Genomic DNA, 23,499 nt, shown 5'->3' with positions numbered 1-23,499 from the left:
AGCTTCACCATCAGTAGAATCCTTGTGGACAGTGTCAGCCTAAGAGCCACGCCTCCTCCATCCTCCTCTGCTGAAATAAGTGTCTGTCATCACGCATGTCCGGTTCAGTGACCTCGAGAGCAATCTAGCACTTGACAGTGCTGAGAACGGCTGGACCAACGAGACACTACGAAACAACAAAGCTCCAACCAACGTTTTTAATAATAAAATGGTGACAGTTACTCAACGATCTTGATAACATTTCAGATTTATTCTTGTACCAAAGAAGTTCATTTTAAGATGGGGGTTCTCAGCTTAGATGAACAGAGATTTAATTCTTGACCCACGGCGTTCAGCCAAATACTGAATTTGGAACACCCCCTCCGGGTGAGGCCGCCCGGTCCCACGGCATTGACCATCTCTGCACTGCTGATCTCCACCCTTACCCCGCAGCTGACTCAGGCAGGATGGGTATCAGTCCTAGCAGAGGCAACACCCACTTCCTCATCGCCGCCCACCACGCCACTCCCAAGGGCTTTCTCATTCACCAGCTGTTCAGGCCACAAACCTGGCCAGCAGTCTTCATGCCTCTATCAGCTTGAACCTCCCAAATATCCTGCACTTCCATCCTGGACCGAGCCTCTTCCTCTGACGCCCGGGCTGCTGTGACAGCGTCCTGACTAACCTCCCAGGTCCCCCTCCTGACCCTCCTCCCCATTCACTCTGTACCCAGAAGCCCAAGCAACCCTTTAAAACGCTAACTCAGGCCTTGTCACGGCCCTGCTCAAATCCTCTAGCGGCTTCCTGTCACTTGGAATAAAAGCCTTTGTCCACCAGGACTGGATGTGATCTGGCCCCATCTGTCCACCCCTGCCACCTGCAGCCACCTTTCACTGCTCTTTAAACCCTGCAGACACTTCACAGAGTCTCAGCCTGGAATGTTCTTTCCATGACAACTGTGCAGAAGCCTGCTTGGATGTCAGCTCCCCAGGGGGGCTGCCCCTGACCGCCCGGTCCTTCCACCCGACCCAGTCCCGCTGCCCCAGAACCTCTCTGATTCTCTCCCTAGCGCTTGTCACTCTCTTAAAGCAGAATCTATTTGTGTTTTAGGTTGAACCACCACACAATAGTTCTCTTTCTCCCCTCTGCCGGAACGGGTGTCGGCAGTGGGGCATGGGGACTTCCTCCCTCTTGTCACCACTGCATCTCCACACCTGCCACACAATAGGCCAAAGGATATTCATTCAACCAACGAAGGGATAACCAAAATAAACACAAAATCTCCTCCTTCCTGACGTGCTTTTTGAGGACTGACTGAACAAGGACAAAACAACGTGTGGGCCGTCGATCACCATGTCCTCAGAGCCAGGTACGTGACACGACCCTGCAGGTTTCCCTCCAAGATCGGACCGTCTGTTAAGAGCCGTTGTGCTGAGTGCGCAAACTGCCCGCAGGGACCCGGGACTGAGGAATGACGCCGAGGCTGAGCCAAGGCCACAATCTGGGCAGCGGCAGGGGTGCGTCCTGTGGGTCAGCCCTCCCCGGATGCTCCTCTCCAGCCCCAGCCCCTCCTGTCTGCTTTCCCTCAGTATCTCTCTCCCACAACAGCACCCCCCCAAACTCCAGGTGCCTGACTCGGGTCCCCCAGCACATCCCTGTGGAGCAAAGCATGATCCCACCCCAGTGCTGGCCCTGCCTGGAAGGAGTGGCCCTCCAGGTGGTCTGCTGGGAAGACCCTTGCACAGGACAGCGCTGGTCTGTGGGGTCATTAAGGGGTGAGGAACGTGAGAAGAACGGGCCCAGGGAACAGGTCTGCACCCCACCAACGCTGGGGGCAGGGCCTCCCGGGGACCCTTAGGAGGTGAGTTATCCTAACGGACAAGGGGACACTGAGGCCGCCAGGCCACACTCACAGGGATCTGGAGACCCTGAAAATACATCAGAGCTTCCTGGGGACTGAGAGACTGTTCAGCAAACAGTCCCTCCTGGAGACCGTGGATGGTGCTGACGCCCAACAGACCCAGACAAATACTCGCCTCTCCAGTCCCTTTTCACTTCCTATAAAAGGAGCCCACGTCCTTGTAGGTAGGAAACTGCGGGGCTTTCTTCACTCACTTGGTCAACGCATGGTTACCGTGTGCCCGGTGCTCAGAGGAACTCGGGGGACCCACCAGCCCTGCTCGTACTCCCCATTTCTTTGTCTTTGTTGTGTTGTTGTTCATTACCCCGTACCGACTCCAGGCCCTGTGCCCGGCCCCATGCTAAGTGCTCTACAGATGTTACTTTGCTGAGGAACTCTGTCCCCAAGGGACAGACATAAAAAGAGCATCCGCAGTCAGTCTCCCTCCTCGCCACTCCCCTGCCACCCCCCATCTAAATCATGCCCCTGAAGGGCACGGCTGGGGGCCACCCCCTCCAGCACCCTGGCCCTGGATGGGCCTGCACGGGCTGGAGGTGCTCACAGCTGGACGGGCGCAGGCCAGCCCGGAGGGCTGCCCCAGAGAGGAGACGGCGTCCAGTTCGTGCCCCATCTCCGTGCTCCCCTTGTACGCATGCATCCAACAGCAGAGGCCACAGACGGTTCTGGAAGCTGTGCATGACCCGCTGCAGCCCCGTGGCTGGGAGCTCTGGCGGGACCCCCACCCGAGAGACGACGAGAGGGCAGGTGACCCGGGGCCCCAGGGGCCACCACCTGGGAGCCATGGGCTCAGGGCTGCGGCTTACAGACGAGCGACCGATGTCGCCATGTAGAGAATCTTGTGGTCCAGCCCGGGGCCACCCCTTGGGGTGGCCGCCCTTCCCGTGCACTCACCTAGAAGCTTCTGCAGCACCTGCCCGTCGTACAGGTCCTCCTCCAGCTGCTTTACGATGATCCTCTCCTCCACCAGCACGTCGTTGACCCAGTCGATGAGAACCTGCGGGGTGGACGGGCGTTACGGCCTCGCTCGCTGGTGCCAGGAGGGCCCAGGCGACGACCAGAGCAAGCGCAGGAACGGAGAGCTGCTGGACACCGAGACACTCCCAGTGCAGGGGCCAGGAGAGCCCGAGGGGATAGGCAAGCTTCTCCCACCCAGGCTGCCGGGGCTCCCGCGGGATTCACAGGAGGACTGGTGGAGGGCGGCACCGTGGGGAGACTGGCCTCCTCCCAGCGGGGACTTAGGTACGTGTGGGAACTCAGCCAAAGGAAATGATGGTGTCCACCACGGCATGCGGGAGGGCGGATCAAACGAGGAAACGTCAGTAACACTACCCCCCATGGCCCGAGACGGCACAGGTGAGCCACAAACGTCCACCCCCGTCCCTCCCTTCATATCTGCACTAAAACCATCCCTGATAGCCCTGAGCCTAAAGCTGTGGACAGAAGGGGATCCCGAGCGGCCGTTACTGACAAGCTCTGAGAGCCTGCTCCCAGCGACACCCTAATTTTTTCAAGGCTTTATTGAGAAAATTTACATTCCACACAATTCACCCTTTTAAGGTGTGCAGTTCAGTGGTGTTTAGTATACTCACAAAGTTGTGCAACCATCACCATAATCCACTGAAGCACATTTTTCATCACCCCACAAGGAAACCCTGTATTATCAGCAGTCACTCCCCCTTCTACCCTCCCCCACCTCCTTCCAACCACAAAACCATTTTCTCCATGGATTTGCCTGTTCTGGATACTTCATATGAAAGGAATCACGCCATACGTGATCTTTTGTGTCTGGCTTCTTTCACTTATCATGATGTTTTCAAGGTTCACCCAAGTTGTAGCACGTGTCAGGACCTCGTTCCTTCTTACAGCTGAATCCATTGTATGGAGAGACGTGTTTTACGGATTCATTCACCAGCTGATGGACATTTGGGTTGTCTCCACTTTTGGGCTGTTGTCAACAGTGCTACTATGAACATGGACGTACAGTTTTTATGTGGACGCACGTGTTCATTTCTCTAGACCAGCCTTTTCTCAACAAGTTTTCCTTCAATTCGCTGAGTAATACATCATAACAGAAGACAGCTTCAATCGTGAAAATATCTATGGAGAAATAGGGTTTCCACTGAACAAAATTCCATTTGGCTGACGCTGCTTAAGGCACTTCTCCGCAAAATGAAACGGATGCCTGAACAGACTTGATCAAAAATATACGTATTACATGGTTTCCCTGTGCAAGCAAAACCAATAATACTAACTAATTGGTCCCAATAACCTCCTGGAAATGGGCACTGATTGGCCCTCTCAGAGATAAACAAAAGGACACAAATCCAGACTAGAGTATCCTCTGTCACTCTCTGATATGGATGCCACCTGCAAAATTGGCCACAAAGCAAATTTCTGTGAAATTTCTATTTTCCCACTAACTCAAAAACATTAAATCAGACACACAATCCCATGAAGAACAGAAGTAAAAGTAAATTAAAGGGAGGATTGGAGGAAGAAAGAGGCGAGCAGCCCTGTAACCGAAATTGGGGTCCGGCTACTTGCCGCTCAAAAGCCAATAAAGAGGCAAGGATGGTGGAAAGGAAAGTTTGCTTTATTTTGGATGCCAGCAACTGGGGGTGGGAGAGGGTGGACGTCTGTCCAAAGGCCAACTCCCTCCCCCCACAATGACAACCAGGGGGCAAGAGCTTTTATAGACAGAGGGAGGGGGGATACATGCCGAAACAGCACAGGCAGCTCTGACAGTCATCTTGAAATTGGTCATTGGTGGTCTGACCAGCATCCTCTTGATTGTTTTAACTACAATTACTCTTTAGTTCCAGGGTCAGTTTGTTCCCATTTCCTTGAGGTCAATTCTTGGAATTGTGGCAGCTTCTGTCATGGCTACAGTCTGGTCATCATGTAGTTAACTTCTTCCACCTGGCGGGGGTTTCAGTACCTACAAGACAGCTCACAGGATACCTGCGGCTCAGAATATTATCTGTAGCCCTTGGGGAGGAACTAAAGGTCCTTGACTATGCTTAATGACAAAACTATTATTTAGTCTCGTTAGACTGTTTTCCTTTGTTTCTGCATTTTCTCACTTCTCTGGTTTAACCTTTGGCTAAAGTTTTTCCACAGACAAAAGGCAGGCGGAGCACACGGAGGTGGGGGGAAGGACCACAGCGCCCTGCTCCATCTCAGCCCTGCGGCATTCTGGTTTTGCCGAAGCCATTCCCGAAAGGTCGGCAGGATGGAGCTGGCTCCAAGCTACAGTCCTGCTCCGTCTCCTTCCCTGGGGGGCGAGCATCCTGGGAGGCTGGGAGCTGGACCTCCCCACCCAGCTGCCTTCTCTCCCACCTTCCAGCACCTTCTCCCGTCACCCAGCTCCCACCCTCCTCTCTCACCACCCTCCCAGTTTCCTTGTGTCGGGGGTCCTCCTTGACACCGCCTTCTCCTCTGGATCTTTAAAGGGCATCACCCTGGATGGCTCCTCTTCCTTCTCTCCACCCTCCTCCAAGGCCAGCTCATGCCCTCCTACGATATCCAATGCCCCCCCGTCCCAGAAACCCCTAAACGTCCAGCGCCCACCCCCCCCGCACCATCCTTCTGCTAGGGTGTTCCATGAGCATCTCTAACTGAACTCGCCCCTGCCCCTCCTCAAACCTGCCGTTTCTCTGAGAAGGAAACAGGAGCCCATCCTCCAGCTTCAGGAGCCTGGATTTCACCCCTTCATCCATTCAGCCCACTTCCTAATTGCATCCACTTCCCGCCATCTCCTTTCCCACCGCCCTTGTCCAAACCTCCTTCCCGGGCCACTGCCACAGCCCCACCAAGCACCCTGCCTCTTCACTGGTGTTTTTCAAATCCCCAAGCTCCTCTCTGCCCCAGGGCCTTTGCATGTGCTAGTCCTTCCACCCTGAACACACTCCCCTCCGTCACTGCCGGGCCAGCCCTCACTTATCCTTCAGGTCCCAAGCTCCGTATCATCCTCTGACCTCCCCCGACCCAACCCAGGCCACATCCCTTCATCATGGCTCTCACCACACCCAAGGGCCTTTTCCCCGACCCCGTTCATGTTTGCAATGGGAATACATCTTCGTTTGTAACGATCTCCCTGCTGGACTTTAAGCTCTGTGAGGGCAAGAACTATGACCTCTTGTTTGTGGCTCTGTCTCCAGTGCTCACTGCCTGGCACTGGAGCTCCATAAGCAGGCAATGAGTTCATCAATTAACTTACTGAGCATCTACTATGTGCCAGGCTCTGGGGATAAAAAAGACGAGAGAGGTCTCTGTCCTTGAAGACCTTACCTTCCAATCAGACATTAAAAGACAAACAAATACACACACTTCCAGGCTGTGATCGATGTTATGGAGAAAAATAAGTCAGAATAAAGTGGAGAAACCTGACAACCACACCTCAGCCGGGTAATCAAGGTCAACGTCACAGTGATCAATCACGTTGTCGTATGTGCCCTGATGTGATGGGATGAATGCACTTCACTTCAGTGGCCCCCCTCCCCAAACCCATAACCACGGTCTAATCTCGAGAAAAACATCAGACAAACCCTAATAGAGGGGCACCCGACAAAACCCCTGCCCAGTCCTCCACAAAACCGTCAAGGTCATCAAAAACAAGGACAGTCTGAGAAACCATCACAGCCCAGAGGAGCTAAGGAGACAGGCTATCATGTGGGATCCCAGGTGGGGTCCTGAGACGGAGAAAGTATATCTAGTAAAAACTAAGGAAATGTGAATAAATGGTGGGTGTTAGCTAATAATAATGTATTAATATTGGTTCATTAATATAACAAATGTACCACGCTGGGGCTTCCCTGGTGGCGCAGTGGTTAGGAATCCACCTGCCAATGCAGGGGACACGGGTTCGAGCCCTGGTCCAGGAAGATCCCACATGCCGCGGAGCAACTAAGCCCGTGCGCCACAACTACTGAGCTTGCACTCTAGAGCCCACATGCCACAACTAGTGAAACCTGTGCACCTAGAGCCTGTGCTCCACAAGAGAAGCCACCGCAGTGAGAAGCCCGTGCACCGCAACGAAGAGTAGCCCCGGCTCACTGCAACTAGAGAAAGCCCACATGCAGCAACAAAGACCCAACGCAGACAAAAATTAATTAATTAATTAATTATTTTTAAAAATGTACCATGTTGATCTACGATGTTAATAATGGGGAAAATTGGGTGTGGAAATATGGGAACTCGTACTATCTTTGCTATTTTTCTGTAAATTGAAAATGGTTCTTAAAAATAAGTCTGTTGAGAAGAATTAGGCAGAGTTTGGGGATGGAGAGGGCAGAGGGGTCATGGGGATCAGGGGGTCAGGGGGCCTCTTGGAGGAGGTGGCGTCTGGGCAGAGACAGGAAGGAGGTGCAGGATGAGCCCGGTAGCCACCTGGAACCACCTGGGAGGTCAGGGGGTGGGGCTTCCAGGGCCAAGAGGGGCATGGGGGCGGGGCCAGCCCTGGACTCTCACCTGGGCCAGGAGGGGAGGGGGCAGTGGATGAGACGAGTGACCGTGGGCACTAGGGGGAGTGGGGACTGGACGTGGGGACCCCAGAGGGGCACAGGGAGTGGGCTGGGGAGAAGCAAGGTTTGACCCTGACCCTGGGTACGGGCAGATGCAGAGGGGGAGCTTGAGGAAGGAGCTGGTGAACGGGCATCTCGGTGGATGGAGCGGCAGGAATGGGGGAGGCGGGGCAGAGAGGAAGACGCCAGGCCAGGGGCTGTAGGTATCCATGAACGAAGGGGAGAACCAGGAGGGGTGGCGGGGCACAGTCGGCAGTACGAGGCGGGAGGGGGGTCTGGAAGCAGCTGGGAGGACGCCTGCCCCGTCCAGGCCCCAACATCACGGAGCAGAGACCTACCTAGCTCTCCAGACCCCAGCATCCACCCTTCTGGGCCCTGGTTACACGGCCAGAAACAGCAGATTCGGGATCACAGCCAGACCTGCCCCGTACCTTCACCTCTCCAGCCACCAGCAACCAGGCTCCTCGCAGGAGCGCCCTGACCCTCGGGCCCTTAATTCCACAAAGCTCTAGGAATCTGCTACCTTGGCCTTTCATCAGGGATTTCACAGCCGCTATTGGAGCTGAGTGGCAGTATTACACTCAGCTCAACGGCTCTCACTGAGCGCCTTCCTGGTGCCAGGACGTGGGGACAAAGGAGGCGCGTCCCCCGCCCTCCGGGAGTCCAGGTCCAGCCGGGAGACGCAGCAGAGAGAGATGAATGGTGAGTACGAGCCATCACAAAGGATTCTGACATGAGGGGTCACGCGGCCCCAGGAGCAGAGGAAGCGGCCTTCAAGGGCGGGATAGGAAACAGCTGAGCAGAAAGTGGGTGCCCGGGGGTTGGGGCAGGCGGGGTGGCGAGATCCGGGCCACGGAGGCGTGAACCATTCTCCCAATGTGGACCCAGCAGGGAGGCCAGGAGGGGCCGGTGCCCATCGGAGGATGGAGCTGCCGCCCAAACAGCCTCCACACTGGGCCTGTGTGTGCTATGTGACCCAGCAATTCCACTTCTAGAAATTTCTCCCAAGGTACCTATCCAAATGTGCTCCTAGACATCTACCAACTCGGAAATGATTTCAAATTTTGTGTAGGAAAAGCTGAATGCACAAAAGAAAAAGCCTGGAGGGATACGAATTAAAAAATTACCACTGCCTTCTGTTTGATTTTTCTGTCTTCCAGGTTTTCAGCAGTATATATTACTTTGGGAATTAGAAAAAATAATAATAGATGCCACTTATAAAAATAAATCACTATCCAGATGGCTCCTTTGCCGAAACTGACAAGCAAATCCTACAACGCAAATGGAAAGTCAAGAGACCCCCCAAAAGCCAAAACAATCTTGAAAAAGAACAAAGTTGGAGAACTGACACTTCCTGATTTCAAACTTTCCTACAAAGCTAGAGTATCAAAACATGTGATACTGGCAGAAAGACATAGAGGTCAATGAAACAGAAATGAGAGGTCAGAAATAAACTTCACATTACAGTCAAGTGACATCCATAAGGGGGCTAAGACAATTCGATGGGGAAACAAACAGTCTTTTTAACAAATGGTGCCGGGACAACTGGATATCCACATGCAAAAGAATAAAACTGAACCGTTACTTTACACCATATATAGAAATCAACTCAAAATGGATCAGACCTCAGCGTAGGAACTAAAACTATAAAACTCTTAGAAAACATGGAGGTAAATCTTCATGACCTTGGATGAGGTAATGATTTCTTAGCTGTGACACCAAAAGCACAAGGAACAAAAGAAAAAATAGATAAACTTGACAAACAAAATTTAAAACATTTGTACTTCAAAAGATACTATCCAGAAAATACAAAGACAACCCACAGGATGCGAGAAGATTTTGCAAGTCATATATCTGATAAAGGATTTGTATCTAGAATATATAAGGAACACTTAAAACTCAGTAATAAAAAGACAAATAACCCAATTTAAAAATGGGCAAAGCACAACTACTGAAGCCCGCGCGCCTAGAGCCCGTGCTCCACAACAAGAGAAGCCACTGCAATGAGAAGCCTGCACACCACAACGAAGAGTAGCCCCCCGCTCACTACAACTAGGGAAAGCCCACGCGCAGCAATGAAAGACCCAACACAGCCAAAAAAAAAAAAAAGTTCCTTCCTCCCCCAAACTGTATGACCTTCAGGTCAAACAAACTTTGAAAAAAAAAAAAAAATGGGCAAAGGATCTGAATAGACATTTCTCCAAAACAGATATACAAATAGCCAATACATGAAAAGATGCTCAACATCATTAGCCATCAGGGAAATATAAATCAAAACCACTACGAGATACCTTTTCATACCCACCAGGGTAGCTATAATCAAAACGACGAACAGTAAGTGTTGCCAAGGATGTAGAGAAATTGGAAGAATTTTCATACACTTCTTTGGGGGATGTAAAATGGTGCAGCCACTACGGAAACAGTCTGGCAGTTACTCAAAAGGTTAAGCACAGAATCACCATATGACCCAGCAATTTCACTCCCAGGTATATACCAAAAAGAACTGCAAACACAAGCTCATACAAAACCTTGTACACGGATGTTCATAGCAGCACTATTCAAAATAACCAAAATGTGGAAACAACCCAAATGCCATCGAGAAAGAACGGATCAACACGTTGTGGTCTATCCATACAATGGAATAGTATTCAGCCATAAAAAGGAATGGAGTTCTTTTTTTTTTTTGGCTGCATTGGGTCTTTCTTGCTGCGCATGGGGGCTACTCTTCGCTGTGGCGCGTGGGCTTCTCATTGTGGTGGCTTCTCTTGTTGTGGAGCACGGGCTCTAGGCACACGGGCTTCAGTAGTTGTGGCTCGCGGGCTCTAGAGCGCAGGCTCAGTAGTTGTGGCATGTGGGCTCAGTAGTTGTGGCATGTGGGCTCTAAAGTGCAGGCTCCGTAGTTGTGGCGCACGGGCCTAGTTGCTCCGCGGCATGTGGGATCTTCCCGGACCAGAGATCGAACCTGTGTCCCCTGCACTGGCAGGCGGATTCTTAACCACTGCGCCACCAGGGAAGTCCAGGAATGGAGTTCTGATACCTGCTACAACATGGATGAATCTTAAAAACACTATGCCAGGTGAAAGAAGCCAGACACAAAAGTCACGTATTGATATGTTTCCCCTTCTATGAAATATCCAGAATATGCAAATTATAGAGACGGAATAATTCTTTAGAGACAAAGTGGTTGCCGGGGGCCAGGAAGGAGGATACACGACTGAGTGCTGATGGTTATGGGGTTCCTTTCTGGGGTGATGAAAATGCCCTTGACTGATTGAGGTGATGGCTGAACAGCTCTGGGAGTACACTAACAACCGCTGAATTGTACGGTATGGGAATTCGATCTCAATAAACCTGTTATTAAGCAATGAACCTCTAGAATGCAGGTGCTAGCACCTACCTCTGCAGGGCTATTCTGAGGATGTGGTGAGATGATCTACTGGCCAGTGCTAATCAACTATAGAGATCTACACAGATGTCAGCCTCGCCACCCCCGGCTTCTCTGCGTGTCAGAAACCCCTTTCTGATGTACTCAGCCTAACTACCAGCACCTAGGATATGTGGACACCACCCGAGGTGCTGGAGCTGTAAAGAAACATGACCTAATCTCTGCCCCACGTGGGCAGTTAGGTGTCACAGCTGCTTGCTGGTCCTCCCACGTCCCTGTGCCCCCCCAAACCAACCCCGGGAGTCAAACACCATTTCGCACCCCTGCCACCTCTCTTATCTTACCTCTGATCACCCTCGTTCTTGCTGTCTAGGCTCCAGCCACGCTGCCCGCCCCCCACCCCATCGCTGGCCTTCACACCTGCCAGCACGGGCATCCCAGGGGGCCTCTGCACTTGCTGCCGCCCTAGGTACCAACCAGCAGGTCTCCGCTCAAATGTCAGCTCCCGACCACCCCACCAAAAACAGAGGGGAGAAGAAACCACCCTGCTTCTTGCTTTAGTTTCCTTCAAAGCGGTCATGCCACCTGGAACCATATTCATCCGTCCCTCGACATGTCTGTCTCCCCAGCTGGACCACCAGCCCACTCAAGGCCATCACCGCAGGGGCTAAACTAGGAACAGACCCACGGAAGGCGCTCAAATCAACTGCAGGGCTGCCTACAGACCTAGAAAAGCCTCTGGGGCATGCAGACATTCGGTTCTAGAGGCTGCCTTGCCCAGAGCAAGGTCCTGTAGGAAAACACACAAGAGATGTTTCTGCTATGAAGAAACTAAAACTAAAAATCCCATCTGGATCTCTGACCTGGTCAAAGTCCAAATACGGAAACAACAGACAGAAGGGGATGAAAATCACATTTCACGCAACGGGACACGGAGGTCAGCTCTGGGAAAGCAAAATCAAATCCACCGCCGTTTCACTGCTGCCCCCGCAGAGATGCAGTCCCCTCCTGGCCACCACCAATCACCCTGCCCTTGTACTGCCCAGGTCATCCGTCTTAATCTTCTGTTTCACAGGAGACTTTTTAAAGATGGCACCCGTCCTTACTTTCAGGGACGTACTCATTTGCAAACCCCGAATCCTGCAGGCACGTGTCTAGGATGTGTATTAATGATGCCCTCGGCACAGTGTTCTTTGCATAGACTTTTCACAAGCTTGCTTTAGCCAGAATAAAAAATTACTTCCCCCTGAGTTCCTTCTAAATGATAATCAGGATCTGCAGCCTGTCTCCCCCAAAGCTATGACAGTTATGTTTTAATCACTTCCAAACAGGCTTGTCGTGGCTAAATGCACGGAGGACGCAGGCAGGAGAACATCCCGGCCAGGTGCAGTGCCAGCCGCATCACCGGGCATCTCCACACAACGATGATAGCACCGTCTTCTGCCCGGAAGACCATCTTTGTGCAGCTGACTTTCTTCATAGGGGCAAAGAGAGGGAGAAAACAGAACTTAACAACCCAAAGGAGCCTTGTCCAATAAACTGGGAGATGAGATGTGAAATCTGCTTGTGGGGAGAAATGCGTACCCCGGTGACGACACGGCCAGCCTGCCTTGGACCAACACACCCGCAAGTGTGGAGGCCCCTCCCTGGCTATTCACTCTGGAAAGCACGAGAACTGCCATCTCCTCTTTCAAAGATCATTTAAAATATAAAGGATCTCATCTGTAAACTGCTATCTTCCCCAGGCAGCACCAGCTGTTCACCCTGTTAAGAGATTCAGGGCACTCCTGGAGGATGCTAGCGAAAAGGACCACAGGACAAACACCTGCATACAGGAGACAGGATAAGTCTTTCAGCTCCTGAGCCCACAGGATACTCACTTCTAAACTTGAACCATAGACGTGCCCATGCACCTCCCTCCCAGCTCTGCCCTGCTTGTGCCCATGTTCCAGCGCCCGGCACAGCACCTGCCAGACAGCAAGCGTGTGGCATCCAACGTCACCCTCATGCTTGCAGATGGGCACGACTGTTCTCCTGCTTTAATCCGAGCCGGGATTTGAATCCCGGGAGCCGATTCCAGAGCCCATCACACCCACCCGTTCACCCCCTCACACTGCATTACACACAATAGAGGCTCGAAGAGAATGTTTCAATGAGCGGCCTCATTCTTAATGCCTGGCTTAGCCCGAGCCAGGGTTTTTTACAGGAAGCAGAGAGCAGCTCACAATGTTTTAAACACCAACAGTCCTGAGGCAGGAAGGTCAGTGGGGGTAAGTCTACAGAGAGAGACAGGACAGGGGCCAAGACAAGAGGTAACGAAGTGCAGATGATGGAGAACAGAGAAAGCAAGCCAGGGGACTGACCGTGCTAACTCAGAAAGGTCCCACTGGTTCCAAGACTGGGACGTGGTCAGTGGTCGGGATGTCAGCCAGACCTCACCCTGACAAGCTCAGGCCCGCACGTGGTCCACACCCTGCACCAAAATCAACCTGCGCTTCCTCGTCGGCTGATTTTAACCTGTGTCCTCGGAAAAAGCCATAACCGTGAGTATAATTGGAGTCCTTTTAGCAAAGTATCAAACCCATGCGTCGTCTTGGGGCTCCCAAACTTACAACCGGCATCAGAAGTGGGGTTGGGGGCTTCCCTGGGGCCGCAGAGGTTGAGAGTCTGCCTGCCAATGCAGGGGACACGGGTTCGAGCCCTGGTCTGGGAAGATCCCACATGCCGCAGAGCGGCTAGGCCCGTGAGCCACAATTACTGAGCCTGCGCGTCTGGAGCCTGTGCTCCAGAACGAGAGAGGCCGCGATAGTGAGAGGCCCGCGCACCGCGATGAAGAGTGGCCCCCGCTTGCCGCAACTAGAGAAAGCCCTCGCACAGAAACGAAGACCCAACACAGCCATAAATAAATAAATTTTTAAAAAAAGATTATGTGTAGACATGACTTTGGAACCTAAGCTTGCCTGGGAGCTAGCTCCTTGCCATCTAGCTGTCAGTGTAGAATGGGCATTCAATTAAAAAAAAAAAAAAAAAGAAGAAGTGGGGCTGGGCTTGGGGGAAACAGCCTTTGCAACCTCACACCCAGGTGGGCAGGTGCTCAGCTTGCTCAAGGAGGGAGGGGCAAGGAGGCTCGGGGGCTGGAGCGCTGGATTTGGGTGGGGGGGGCGGGAAGTAAGGCAGCAGGGCCGCCAGCCCGGAGCACGTCTAAGGGTGCCCGGCTCGGCGGCACCCCAAGGCAGGCCACGGGCAGCTCACCCCTGACCGCACGCGCAGGCTGCCTGGCCCTGGGGCCAGCGCCTCCCCACGCCAAGAAAAGGAGGTGCTGACAGCCCCCTGTCGTGCGTGAACCCCGACTCCGGGATACGCTGAGCCTCCCCCTTACCTGACAAACAAGAACCACCCAGAGTAGCCGGCGCTCAGCCCAGGCATCTCCCAGACCCCCACCAACACGCGTGCGTCTTTGTTTAAAAGCCCTGTAGTTAGTGAGAACTAGTATTTCACATACATCCCCTCCACGTGCCATTACAGCAACCAACAAGCCACAGACAGACAGCCTGATGGCGCTGTCCTGCTTGCTGTGTTTATGCTTATTTTGGAGAATAAGCCACCAGCCTTGAGATACGATTTGCCGTCTGAGGGCAGGGGGAACCATCCAGAAATTGCCCGTCTCCAGGCATATGTGCTCCAGGCTGGCGGGATGGCCATGGGAGCAGACCTCTATGTGTCTGGCAGCTGGCCCTTCCTGGAAACTGGCAAGGCAGCAAGGCCGGCCCTGCCCCCAAGCGGACGGGGACCCTCAGCTACAGCTAAGGGATGCCGTGATTTAGGGACAGGAGGTAACTCGGCCTGGTGTACTGGTTTCTCCAGCTGCTGTAACAAATTATCACCAATCTGGGGCTTCCAAACCACCAGTGTATTCCCTCACAGTCCTGGAGGTCAGAAGTCCAAGATCAGTTTCACTGGGTTAATGCCAAGGTGTCAGGAGGGCTGATTCCTTCTGGAGGCTCTAGAGGAGGCTTCCTGGACTTTTCCACGTTCTAGGGGAGCCCACATTCCTTAGCACATGGCCCCTTCCCACATCTTCAAAACCAGCAGCGTGGCATCCCATTTCCATCCTCATGTTGCCACCATCACCTGCAGTCAAATCTCTCTCTGCCTCCCTCTTATAAGGACACTTGTGAGACCACCACACAATCCAGGGTCATCCCTCCCTCCACACCCCTAACTTAATCACATCTGCAAAGTCCCTTTCGTCATATAAGGAGGTAACAGTCACAGGTTTCAGAGGTTAGGACGTGGACATCTTTGGGGGCCATGATTCAGCACACCACACCTGGGTTCCCCAGGAAAGAGAGCCCAGGGCCAAGCTCACTGCTGCTGCTTTTGGGGTGACCATAACCCCAAACTAGCAAGAGTGAGGGGAGAGGGAAGGGAGGAAGGTGCGCCCCTGAGCCGCCCGCAGCTTCGGAAGAAAACCCAGCCGACGCCCAGCACACAGCCAACTTGCTGTGGAAGCACGGCTCTCAGAACTGCCCGTCGGGGAAGAAAGGGAGAGGCGTGCATTCCCACTCCCTCTGGCCCTCAGTCCTACTTTGCCCCACAAGATGTTAACGTCCGCACTCCCAGCCCCTCCAGCTGGCACACTCCCTGCCCCAGACGTGGTCATTCATCTGAACCCGTCATCCGGGGCAGGAGGGGCTGCCAGAGCCTCCGCAGGTCCCGTCGGGCCGGTCCCGGATGCAGAGATGCTGTGGTCCCTCTGTGTGGGCTGATAAAGGACATGTAGCTGCCCAGCCCTCACCCGGTGGAGGCCAAAAATGCCTGTAGTCTCCTGAGGCAAAGCGGCAAAGCAGAGGCGGGTAGGGCCGAGTGAGTGAGTCCAGGAGGAGCACGGAGCGGATGTGGATCCCGTATAGCAGGGAGGTGACTTGTTCATCTTGCAGCCCCGGCCGGGGTCCAGCACAGCCCCCGACCCTCAACCGGGGCTCAGCGAATAAGGCATCAAACGGACAGACTCATTCAAGACCGGACACTTCACTGGTTCAGAGCGTAACCCGGGGGTGGGGGAGTTACTTCTCTCGGAGTCCCCATATTTAGCATTTGAATTGGTGGCCTGAGTAAAGCAGAGGGCCCTCCCCAGCGTGGGTGGGTGGCATGCAATCCAGGAAGGGCCTGAATAGGACAAAAAGGTGGAGGAAGACTGGACTCGCCCTCTCTTTGCCTGGGACGTCCAAGTCCTGTCCTGGGCTCTCAGGCCCTCGGACCAGCTTTCCTGGTCCCCAGTTTGCAGAGGGCAGATCATGGGACTTCTCAGCCTATAATCACGTGAGCCAATCCTTATAAATCTCTGTAGATAGATACAGAGAGAGACAGAAGAGATAAATATAGGGAGAGAGAGATAGATAGACAGATGGAGAGAGAGAGAGAGAGGTAGAGAGATAGGGCCATATCCTGTGGATTCTGTTTCTCTGGAGAACCCTGACAAACACAGGGCATCCCCGCCTACTACTTAAATATCGCCCGTGGATAACATTTTAGTGGCTGAAGTGCAGGGTTACTTTTCCTCACCGACAATCTTCTGTTCAGAATAACAAAGTGGGTATTCAGGAAAAAAAGAAATCTTAATAAACTAGGCAATTTAAGTTGCTCAGAATCAACATTATGGAGTGGGCCCGAAAACGGACATTTTCCATTTCAATTTTTTAAAAGCTACAACTTGCAAAGGTTTTGTTTATCCTGAAGGAGCCCTCGTGAAAAGGCAGTCGTGCCCTCATCGGGCCCAACCGCAGTGGTTAAGGTGGAGAAACTTTTGAAAAAGCCCTTTTCACAAGGTATGTGTGTGGCACTGCCCTAAACGGCGTCTGCACAGCCCAGGTCTGCTGGCCTCAGGGCTCGCAGGTGAGGATGCTGTCAGAGCCCTTGCCAGCCCAGGGATTAACCTCTGACGCCCTGCTGTGGTTTAGATCAGAGCAATCAAACTGCAACCCACGCTCGGACACGGGCTAATGCTACGAATGAAGCCTCACCGCTAAGCCGGGCTCGAGAGACCAGTGGGGAGAGACGCACAGCCGCCATGGCCCCGAAGGAGCCCAGAGCCAGCGGCCCGGGCTGGCCTTGACTTTCCAGAACCAGGCGGCCATCCTCCAGCCTGGACGGTCCCCACACGTCCAGACGCTGCAGAACCTGACGGCTGCCCAGTGCAGGGGCACCAGCACCCAATGAGGATCCACAGGTGCGGCCAGAGGGGCCCACGTGCCCGCTTTTCAGAGTTTCCTCTGAACGCCGCCCCTCTCGCTCCAGAAAGAGTTTGAACGCCTTGAACCCGTCTGCAAGGCACCGTGAGTGTTCACTGCAACTGTTCGTTCCAAGTCTTAAGAAAAGGGTCCCCGCATAACTGGGTCCAGCACGTGACGGGGAGCGGGCCGTCTGAGAGGCCCCGTGGGGCTGGGCCCCTGGGAGATGCTCCAAGTCGTCCAGCCGCTTCCTCCATATCCCTCCACCAAACGCAGCAGTAAGGCCCCGTGACCAGCCGCCAGCTTTGCTCCTTTGGCCCACAAGAGCCTGAACCCCAAGGTCTGACCCCACAAGAACATCCCAGCCGGGACACGCGTCCTCACCTTGACCAGCTCCTTGAACCTGGGGTCGTCCCTGGACGTGGGGTCGATCACCGTGCGCTCTTGGTTCTCCTCTGCGGGGACAAAGGACAAAGGACAGGCGGGTTAGCGTCAGTGGGCGTGGCCGGATCCCCTGGCACAGATGGGGGGAATTGAGAGCAGAGACCCCGTGGTCCTCTCAGTGAGCAGCCCTGCAGCCGGTCACACGGCCCAGGCAGAACTGCCTCCCAGGAGGCAAAGGAGCGTCCACCCGCATCTTTCAGGAGGGAGGGGGGCGCGCACAGGCCTGAATCGGATCTGTGGAAAAGCCACTATTAATAAACCCGGGGAAGACCTGTCGTTCACCGAGAAAGCTCGCCACTGCATAAGGTGATACGGACAAAAATATTAGAAAGAGCAGGGGGAAAAAAGGATGTTTCTCAGCAAAGTGTGTTTATCCATCTTCTGTTTCTGTTTATCTGTTTGTTTTTCCCTCCGTGTCTGGCCTTGATCCATGGACCACGGGCACCAGTGAGCTTGTACAGAGGGAGTGACGCAGTGGTAATAAGTGGACAGCAGAGGGGAAAGACCCACAGACACCAGACACGTCACAGAACAAAACTGAGCAGGGGTGTTAAATGGACAGAAAAGAAGCACAACCTCTGGCCCCTAGGACGGGCAGGCAGAGATGACCAGGGTCCCAGGGCCCACACAGGCTCCCACGGCTGGGACCCTGTCCACGTTGGTGGGAATGAAATGGCTTTGAGTGACAGAGGCTTCACAACAGCAAAAATTCTTTTTTTTTAAAGTTTATTTGTTGTGATTGTTTATGAGATATTTCTATATTTTTTTTAAATTTATTTTATTTATTTTTGGCTGTGTTGGGTCTTCATTGCTGTGCGCGGGCTTTCTCTAGTTGCGGTGAGTGGGGGCTACTCTTCACTGTGGTGCTTGGGCTTCTCATTGCGGTGGCTTCTCTTGTTGCAGAGCATGGGCTCTAGGCGCACAGGCTTCAGTAGTTATAGCGTGTGGGCTCAGTAGTTGTGGCTCGTGGACTCAGTAGTGGTGGCTCACGGGCTCTAGAGCACAGGCCCAGTAGTTGTGGCGCACGGGCTTAGTTGCTCCGCGGCATATGCGATCTTCCCAGACCAGGGATCAAACTCGTGTCCCCTGAATTGGCAGATGGATTCTTAACCACTGCGCCACCAGGGAAGCCCAACAGCAAAATTTAAAACCCGACAAAGTGGAAAAGCTATTTTTGGAGCCACGCGGACCTGATGCTTGAGAGAGACGCTGCAGATAGCCTGCAGGGGACCACGCTGGAGTTCCTTGTGACATCCCTGCTAAGGCCCTCTGCGGCCCCCGCCACTCCTGGGATCAAGGTCACATCCTCCATGTGGCCCCCGAGGCCCTCTGCAGCCCCTGCCACTCCTGGGATCAAGGTCACATCCTCCACGTGGCCCCCGAGGCCCTCTGCGGCCCGCGCCACTCCTGGGATCAAGGTCACATCCTCCACGTGGCCCCCGAGGCCCTCTGCGGCCCCCGCCACTCCTGGGATCAAGGTCACATCCTCCACGTGGCCCCCGAGGCCCTCTGCGGCCCCCGCCACTCCTGGGATCAAGGTCACATCCTCCACGTGGCCCCCGAGGCCCTCTGCGGCCCCCGCCACTCCTGGGATCAAGGTCACATCCTCCACGTGGCCCCCGAGGCCCTCTGCGGCCCCTGCCACTCCTGGGATCAAGGTCACATCCTCCACGTGGCCCCCGAGGCCCTCTGCAGCCTCCTGCCACTCCTGGGATCAAGGTCACATCCTCCACGTGGCCCCCGAGGCCCTCTGCGGCCCCTGCCACTCCTGGGATCAAGGTCACATCCTCCACGTGGCCCCCGAGGCCCTCTGCGGCCCCTGCCACTCCTGGGATCAAGGTCACATCCTCCACGTGGCCCCCGAGGCCCTCTGCGGCCCGCGCCACTCCTGGGATCAAGGTCACATCCTCCACGTGGCCCCCGAGGCCCTCTGCGGCCCGCGCCACTCCTGGGATCAAGGTCACATCCTCCACGTGGCCCCCGAGGCCCTCTGCAGCCCCCTGCCACTCCTGGGATCAAGGTCACATCCTCCACGTGGCCCCCGAGGCCCTCTGCAGCCCCCTGCCACTCCTGGGATCAAGGTCACATCCTCCACGTGGCCCCCGAGGCCCTCTGCAGCCCCCTGCCACTCCTGGGATCAAGGTCACATCCTCCACGTGGCCCCCGAGGCCCTCTGCAGCCTCCTTCCCAGCTCCCCCCAGCACCCCTGACCGGCCCGTCAGCAAGCCTCTCACGACCGCTGGCCACAGGGCCTTGGACATGCTGTTCCCTGTCCGACACCCTCTCCTCCCACTTCACATCCCCTTCACCCGTCACTCTCAGCTCCAGGTGCTGACCAGGGTGGTTCTTATCAAGGTCACAGGAGCTTCAGGGGCCAGCAGAACCTTACAGAGCAAACGGAAGAATGCCAACTCCCAGCCCAAGAGCAGCTATTTAGAAAAATGGTAAGGCAGGCGGGTTAGGGTCCATGGAAAAGCAGGTTCAAGGCATATTGACAAAACAATAGCCTGCCACACGTTTACAGTAAATCTATTTTCTAGCACTCCTGTTGGTCTAAAGCAGGGTTCTCAGCCAGAAGCAATCAAGTCCCCCGAACCCCCATCCCCGGGGACTCACAGCAATGTCTGGAGACGTTTCTGGTTGTCCCAACCGGGGGGGCGGGGAGGGGAGGGTGAGTATGCCAGGGGAGCCTAGTGGGTAGAGACCAGGGATGCTGATCAACACCTTGGCCCCGCTATAAAGAATTATCCGGGGCTTCCCTGGTGGCGCAGTGGTTGAGAATCTGCCTGCCAATGCAGGGGACACGGGTTCAAGCCCTGGTCTGGGAAGATCCCACATGCCGCAGAGCAACTAGGCCCATGAGCCACAACTACTGAGCCTGCGCGTCTGGAGCCTGTGCTCCGCAACAGGAGAGGCCGCGATAATGGGAGGCCCGCGCACCGCAATGAAGAGTGGCCCCCACTTGCCACAACTGGAGAAAGCCCTCGCACAGAAACGAAGACCCAACACAGCCATAAATAAATTAATTAATTAAAAAAAAAAAAAAAAAGAATTATCCGGTGCCAAATGCCCATAGCACGGGGTGGGTGTGGGAGAAACCCTGTTCTGAATCAGGGTAATTTCCAGACAGTGTTCATCCCCAGTTTCTCCTGGGAGAGGGTCATTTTCCTGGGCAGCAGCTGCGGCCAGACTGAAGACAAAACACAACAGCGTCAGTGAAGGGTCACGCTCTTCCTAGAGCAGAGGGGAAGCCGCAGGGGACCCCGGCGGCACCTCCGAGCCCGTCCAGCGCTTGGCTGCAGGTCGGCCGCCTGGACGTGTGTTTGCATTTCTTCCCCATCAGCTCTTGCTGGCCTGGCCTTGTCGTGGGAACCACAACAGAGGCATCAACCGGGACTTCCCTCTGAACCAGGCAGGGTTTGGAAAGAAGCGGAATGTTCCGAGACTGCCTTCCAGATCCATCGGATCCCAAAACACGTTTTAAGGCAAGTGTGTCCAGGCCGTCACCTCATCAGTGCCGGCTGGGGTGCGGTCCTGAGGAGGTGAGTGCAGGGCCGGTACCGCTTGGCAGGTCCCACCTAGCAGGCCCCTGGCGTGGAGGCCACTCCGGCTTGTGCAGAGATGGGGGGTATGTTAATCGTGTTTCTTGTTTTCTGTATTTTCTACTGTTTTGACATCTTGGGGCCTTGGGGACCCAGAGGGACTCCCCTCTCAGAGCTAGCTGATTCCCAAAACAGCAAACGTGTCCCCTGTGAGTGCCTTCCCCGTGCAAACAACCAACGCAGAGCCCACACGCCCCAGACACCTCTCTAACTGAACTCACACAGGGCTCTTACACGCCCAGCCAACAGCCCCTGCCCTAATCACCTGGGACCAGGTACAGACAACTCGGGGCAGCCCCTGTGTCCCAGAGGCCCCTGAAATTACCCAGACCAGCCGATCCAAACCTGCTTATTAACCCTGCCTCACTCACTCCTTCCTGTGAAAACCACAATGAAGGCTTCTGCCCGTGCTTTCCCGTCACTCCTTCTGCCTCCTGCCCGACCCTGCTGCCCTCCCCGTCACCTTGGGAACCGTGAGTTTAACAAACCACCTTTTCAGTGGCAGTCGGCTCCTGATCCGTTGGCCTCATCATACTTAAATCACAATAAAACTGACATCTGCAATCATAAAGGCAGTAACCTACAAGGGAAGGCTTGCTTTTTTCCTACAGACTTTTTTAAACACGACCTTGAGCTGAGAGCCCCATGTGACGTCAGAGTCTGATCAAAAGGCCACGAATGCTCCTCTTCAGCCCCTCCCAGACCAACCGCAAGCTGGGAAGCTCAACTCGCCCACGACAAGGAGCTGGAGAAACCGATAATACCGAGCAGGGTGTCTTCAGGGTGGATCTCCACCGAGGCAGGGGACATCGGCAAGTTGATGGCATTTTTCCCTTCTTCCTGCAGGTCACTCACTGTCAGGCAGAAAGAGAAAGGAAAAAGCCAGTTAGTATAAATGGAATATCATGGCCTCACATGTTGGCAGTGGAAACAGAGAGAAATCAACTCCTGTTTTTTAAGCATTTAACAAACATTCCTAAATGGCTGGTTGCCCAGAAGGGAAAAACGCTCCGAACCAAGAATACATTCTGCAATTCTTCACCCACGCCGGAGAGTTCCCGATTCTCACCAAGCCCGGCCAGGCTGTTTTCACCGCTCTTTGCAATACATGACTATGTCATGGAAGCTTCTGGATGCTTCCAGATCCACCCAAGGCTGCTGAGATGGACGAAGCTTGGATCACAGCGACTGGGCCTGAAACGGGCGGGCTCCCCTCCCCCTCCCGGACAGCAGTGTCCTCGGCCGTGGACTCCGGGTGTGAAGACCCTCCCGGCTCACAACAGGCGAGGCAGTGCCGTCGTCCGTGGCCACGTTCACGGGACAGAATCCGGCTGGTCTGACGCCAGGTAATGCCCAGGGTCGGGAGCAGTGAAACACACAGCAGAATCTAACAAACCGAATCCGGAGACTTGGAGTTGGGAGCGCAGGACCGTGTCTAGAGGGCAGACAGGGTGCCGGAGGCTGGGGAGGAGGACGCCCTGAACAGTCGCAGGGACCGCAGGGCCGGCTACGTGATGAGAGGGGCGGCCTGGATGCCACAATGCAGAAAGGATCCCTCGCCCCCCGCACTAGACACCTTCCAGGAAAGCATCTCGACTTACACTGGCCAGGGGGCCATCCCGGGACACCGGGGGCTAACAGCGCATTTCTTCCACCGGCCATAACTGCATCGGACTCCAGGCTCCAGCCCCCATCCAGTGGGTGCAGGGGGCGCTGGGCGCCTTTCCAGCCCTGGCTGAGAACTGCTGGGTGACAGTCCCCGACCACACGCCACAAAACCAGCCTCTTCCTCTGTGAGCTCCAGTGACAAGTGCCCAGCCTTCCTTCTCTTTTTTTTTTTTTAAATCGTAATTGAATTACAACGTTGTGTTAGTTTCAAGGCCTTCTCTGTAATGAAACGTCCTCAGAGATGGAAACCTACTTCCTCTTTCAATACTGCAGTCACCTCGAACCTTGAATATCTCCAATTCCGGGACCTGAGGGTACAGGGGACAGAGTAGCAAGGGGACAGGATGTGATGGCTTTGGGACAGGCAGGCCAGGGTGACCCAACCCCAGGCACGTCTGGCAACCTCTCTGCCTGTTTTCTCAAAACGTCGGGTCCCCTGGAAGGACTTAATGAAACGATGAACATCAGGTTCTGAGGCCGGAGCTGGGCACACGGTGGGCTCAGCCATAGACCCAGCTTTGGGGACAAGCCACCCTCTGTCCCTCACAAGGAACACGACAGTGGGGCCCAGGACGTTGGGTTCTAACATCAGGAAGGCCCTGATAGAGGACTGTGAAAACATGGGCTCTCTTGCACACCCACGTCCTACAGCAGCAATGACTTACACGATTCACAGACAAAAGGTGGAAACGGCCCAAGTGTCCACTGATGGATGAACGGATAAACTAATATGGTCCATACACACAAT

The 23,499-nt window shown here is 54.4% G+C and overlaps 1 protein-coding gene across 2 annotated transcripts in view; it reads right to left on the bottom strand.

The window, feature by feature from the left end:
* PARVB (parvin beta) overlaps positions 1 to 23,499 on the bottom strand; it is a 115,760-nt gene that overhangs the window by 36,591 nt on the left and 55,670 nt on the right. For both annotated transcript variants that reach the window (XM_082350874.1, XM_082350873.1), the window contains exons 2-4: positions 21,848 to 21,937; positions 17,422 to 17,492; positions 2,792 to 2,894 (exon numbers count right to left, since the gene is read on the bottom strand). In XM_082350874.1, the coding sequence (XP_082207000.1) occupies positions 2,792 to 2,894; positions 17,422 to 17,492; positions 21,848 to 21,937 (264 nt within the window). The remainder of the gene's footprint in view (positions 1 to 2,791; positions 2,895 to 17,421; positions 17,493 to 21,847; positions 21,938 to 23,499) is intronic.

Source organism: Balaenoptera borealis (genome assembly GCF_965194805.1).
Source record: "Balaenoptera borealis genome assembly, chromosome: 13".
NCBI classification, from domain to species: domain Eukaryota; kingdom Metazoa; phylum Chordata; class Mammalia; order Artiodactyla; family Balaenopteridae; genus Balaenoptera; species Balaenoptera borealis.
This window is presented reverse-complemented; position numbering and strand designations above follow the sequence as displayed.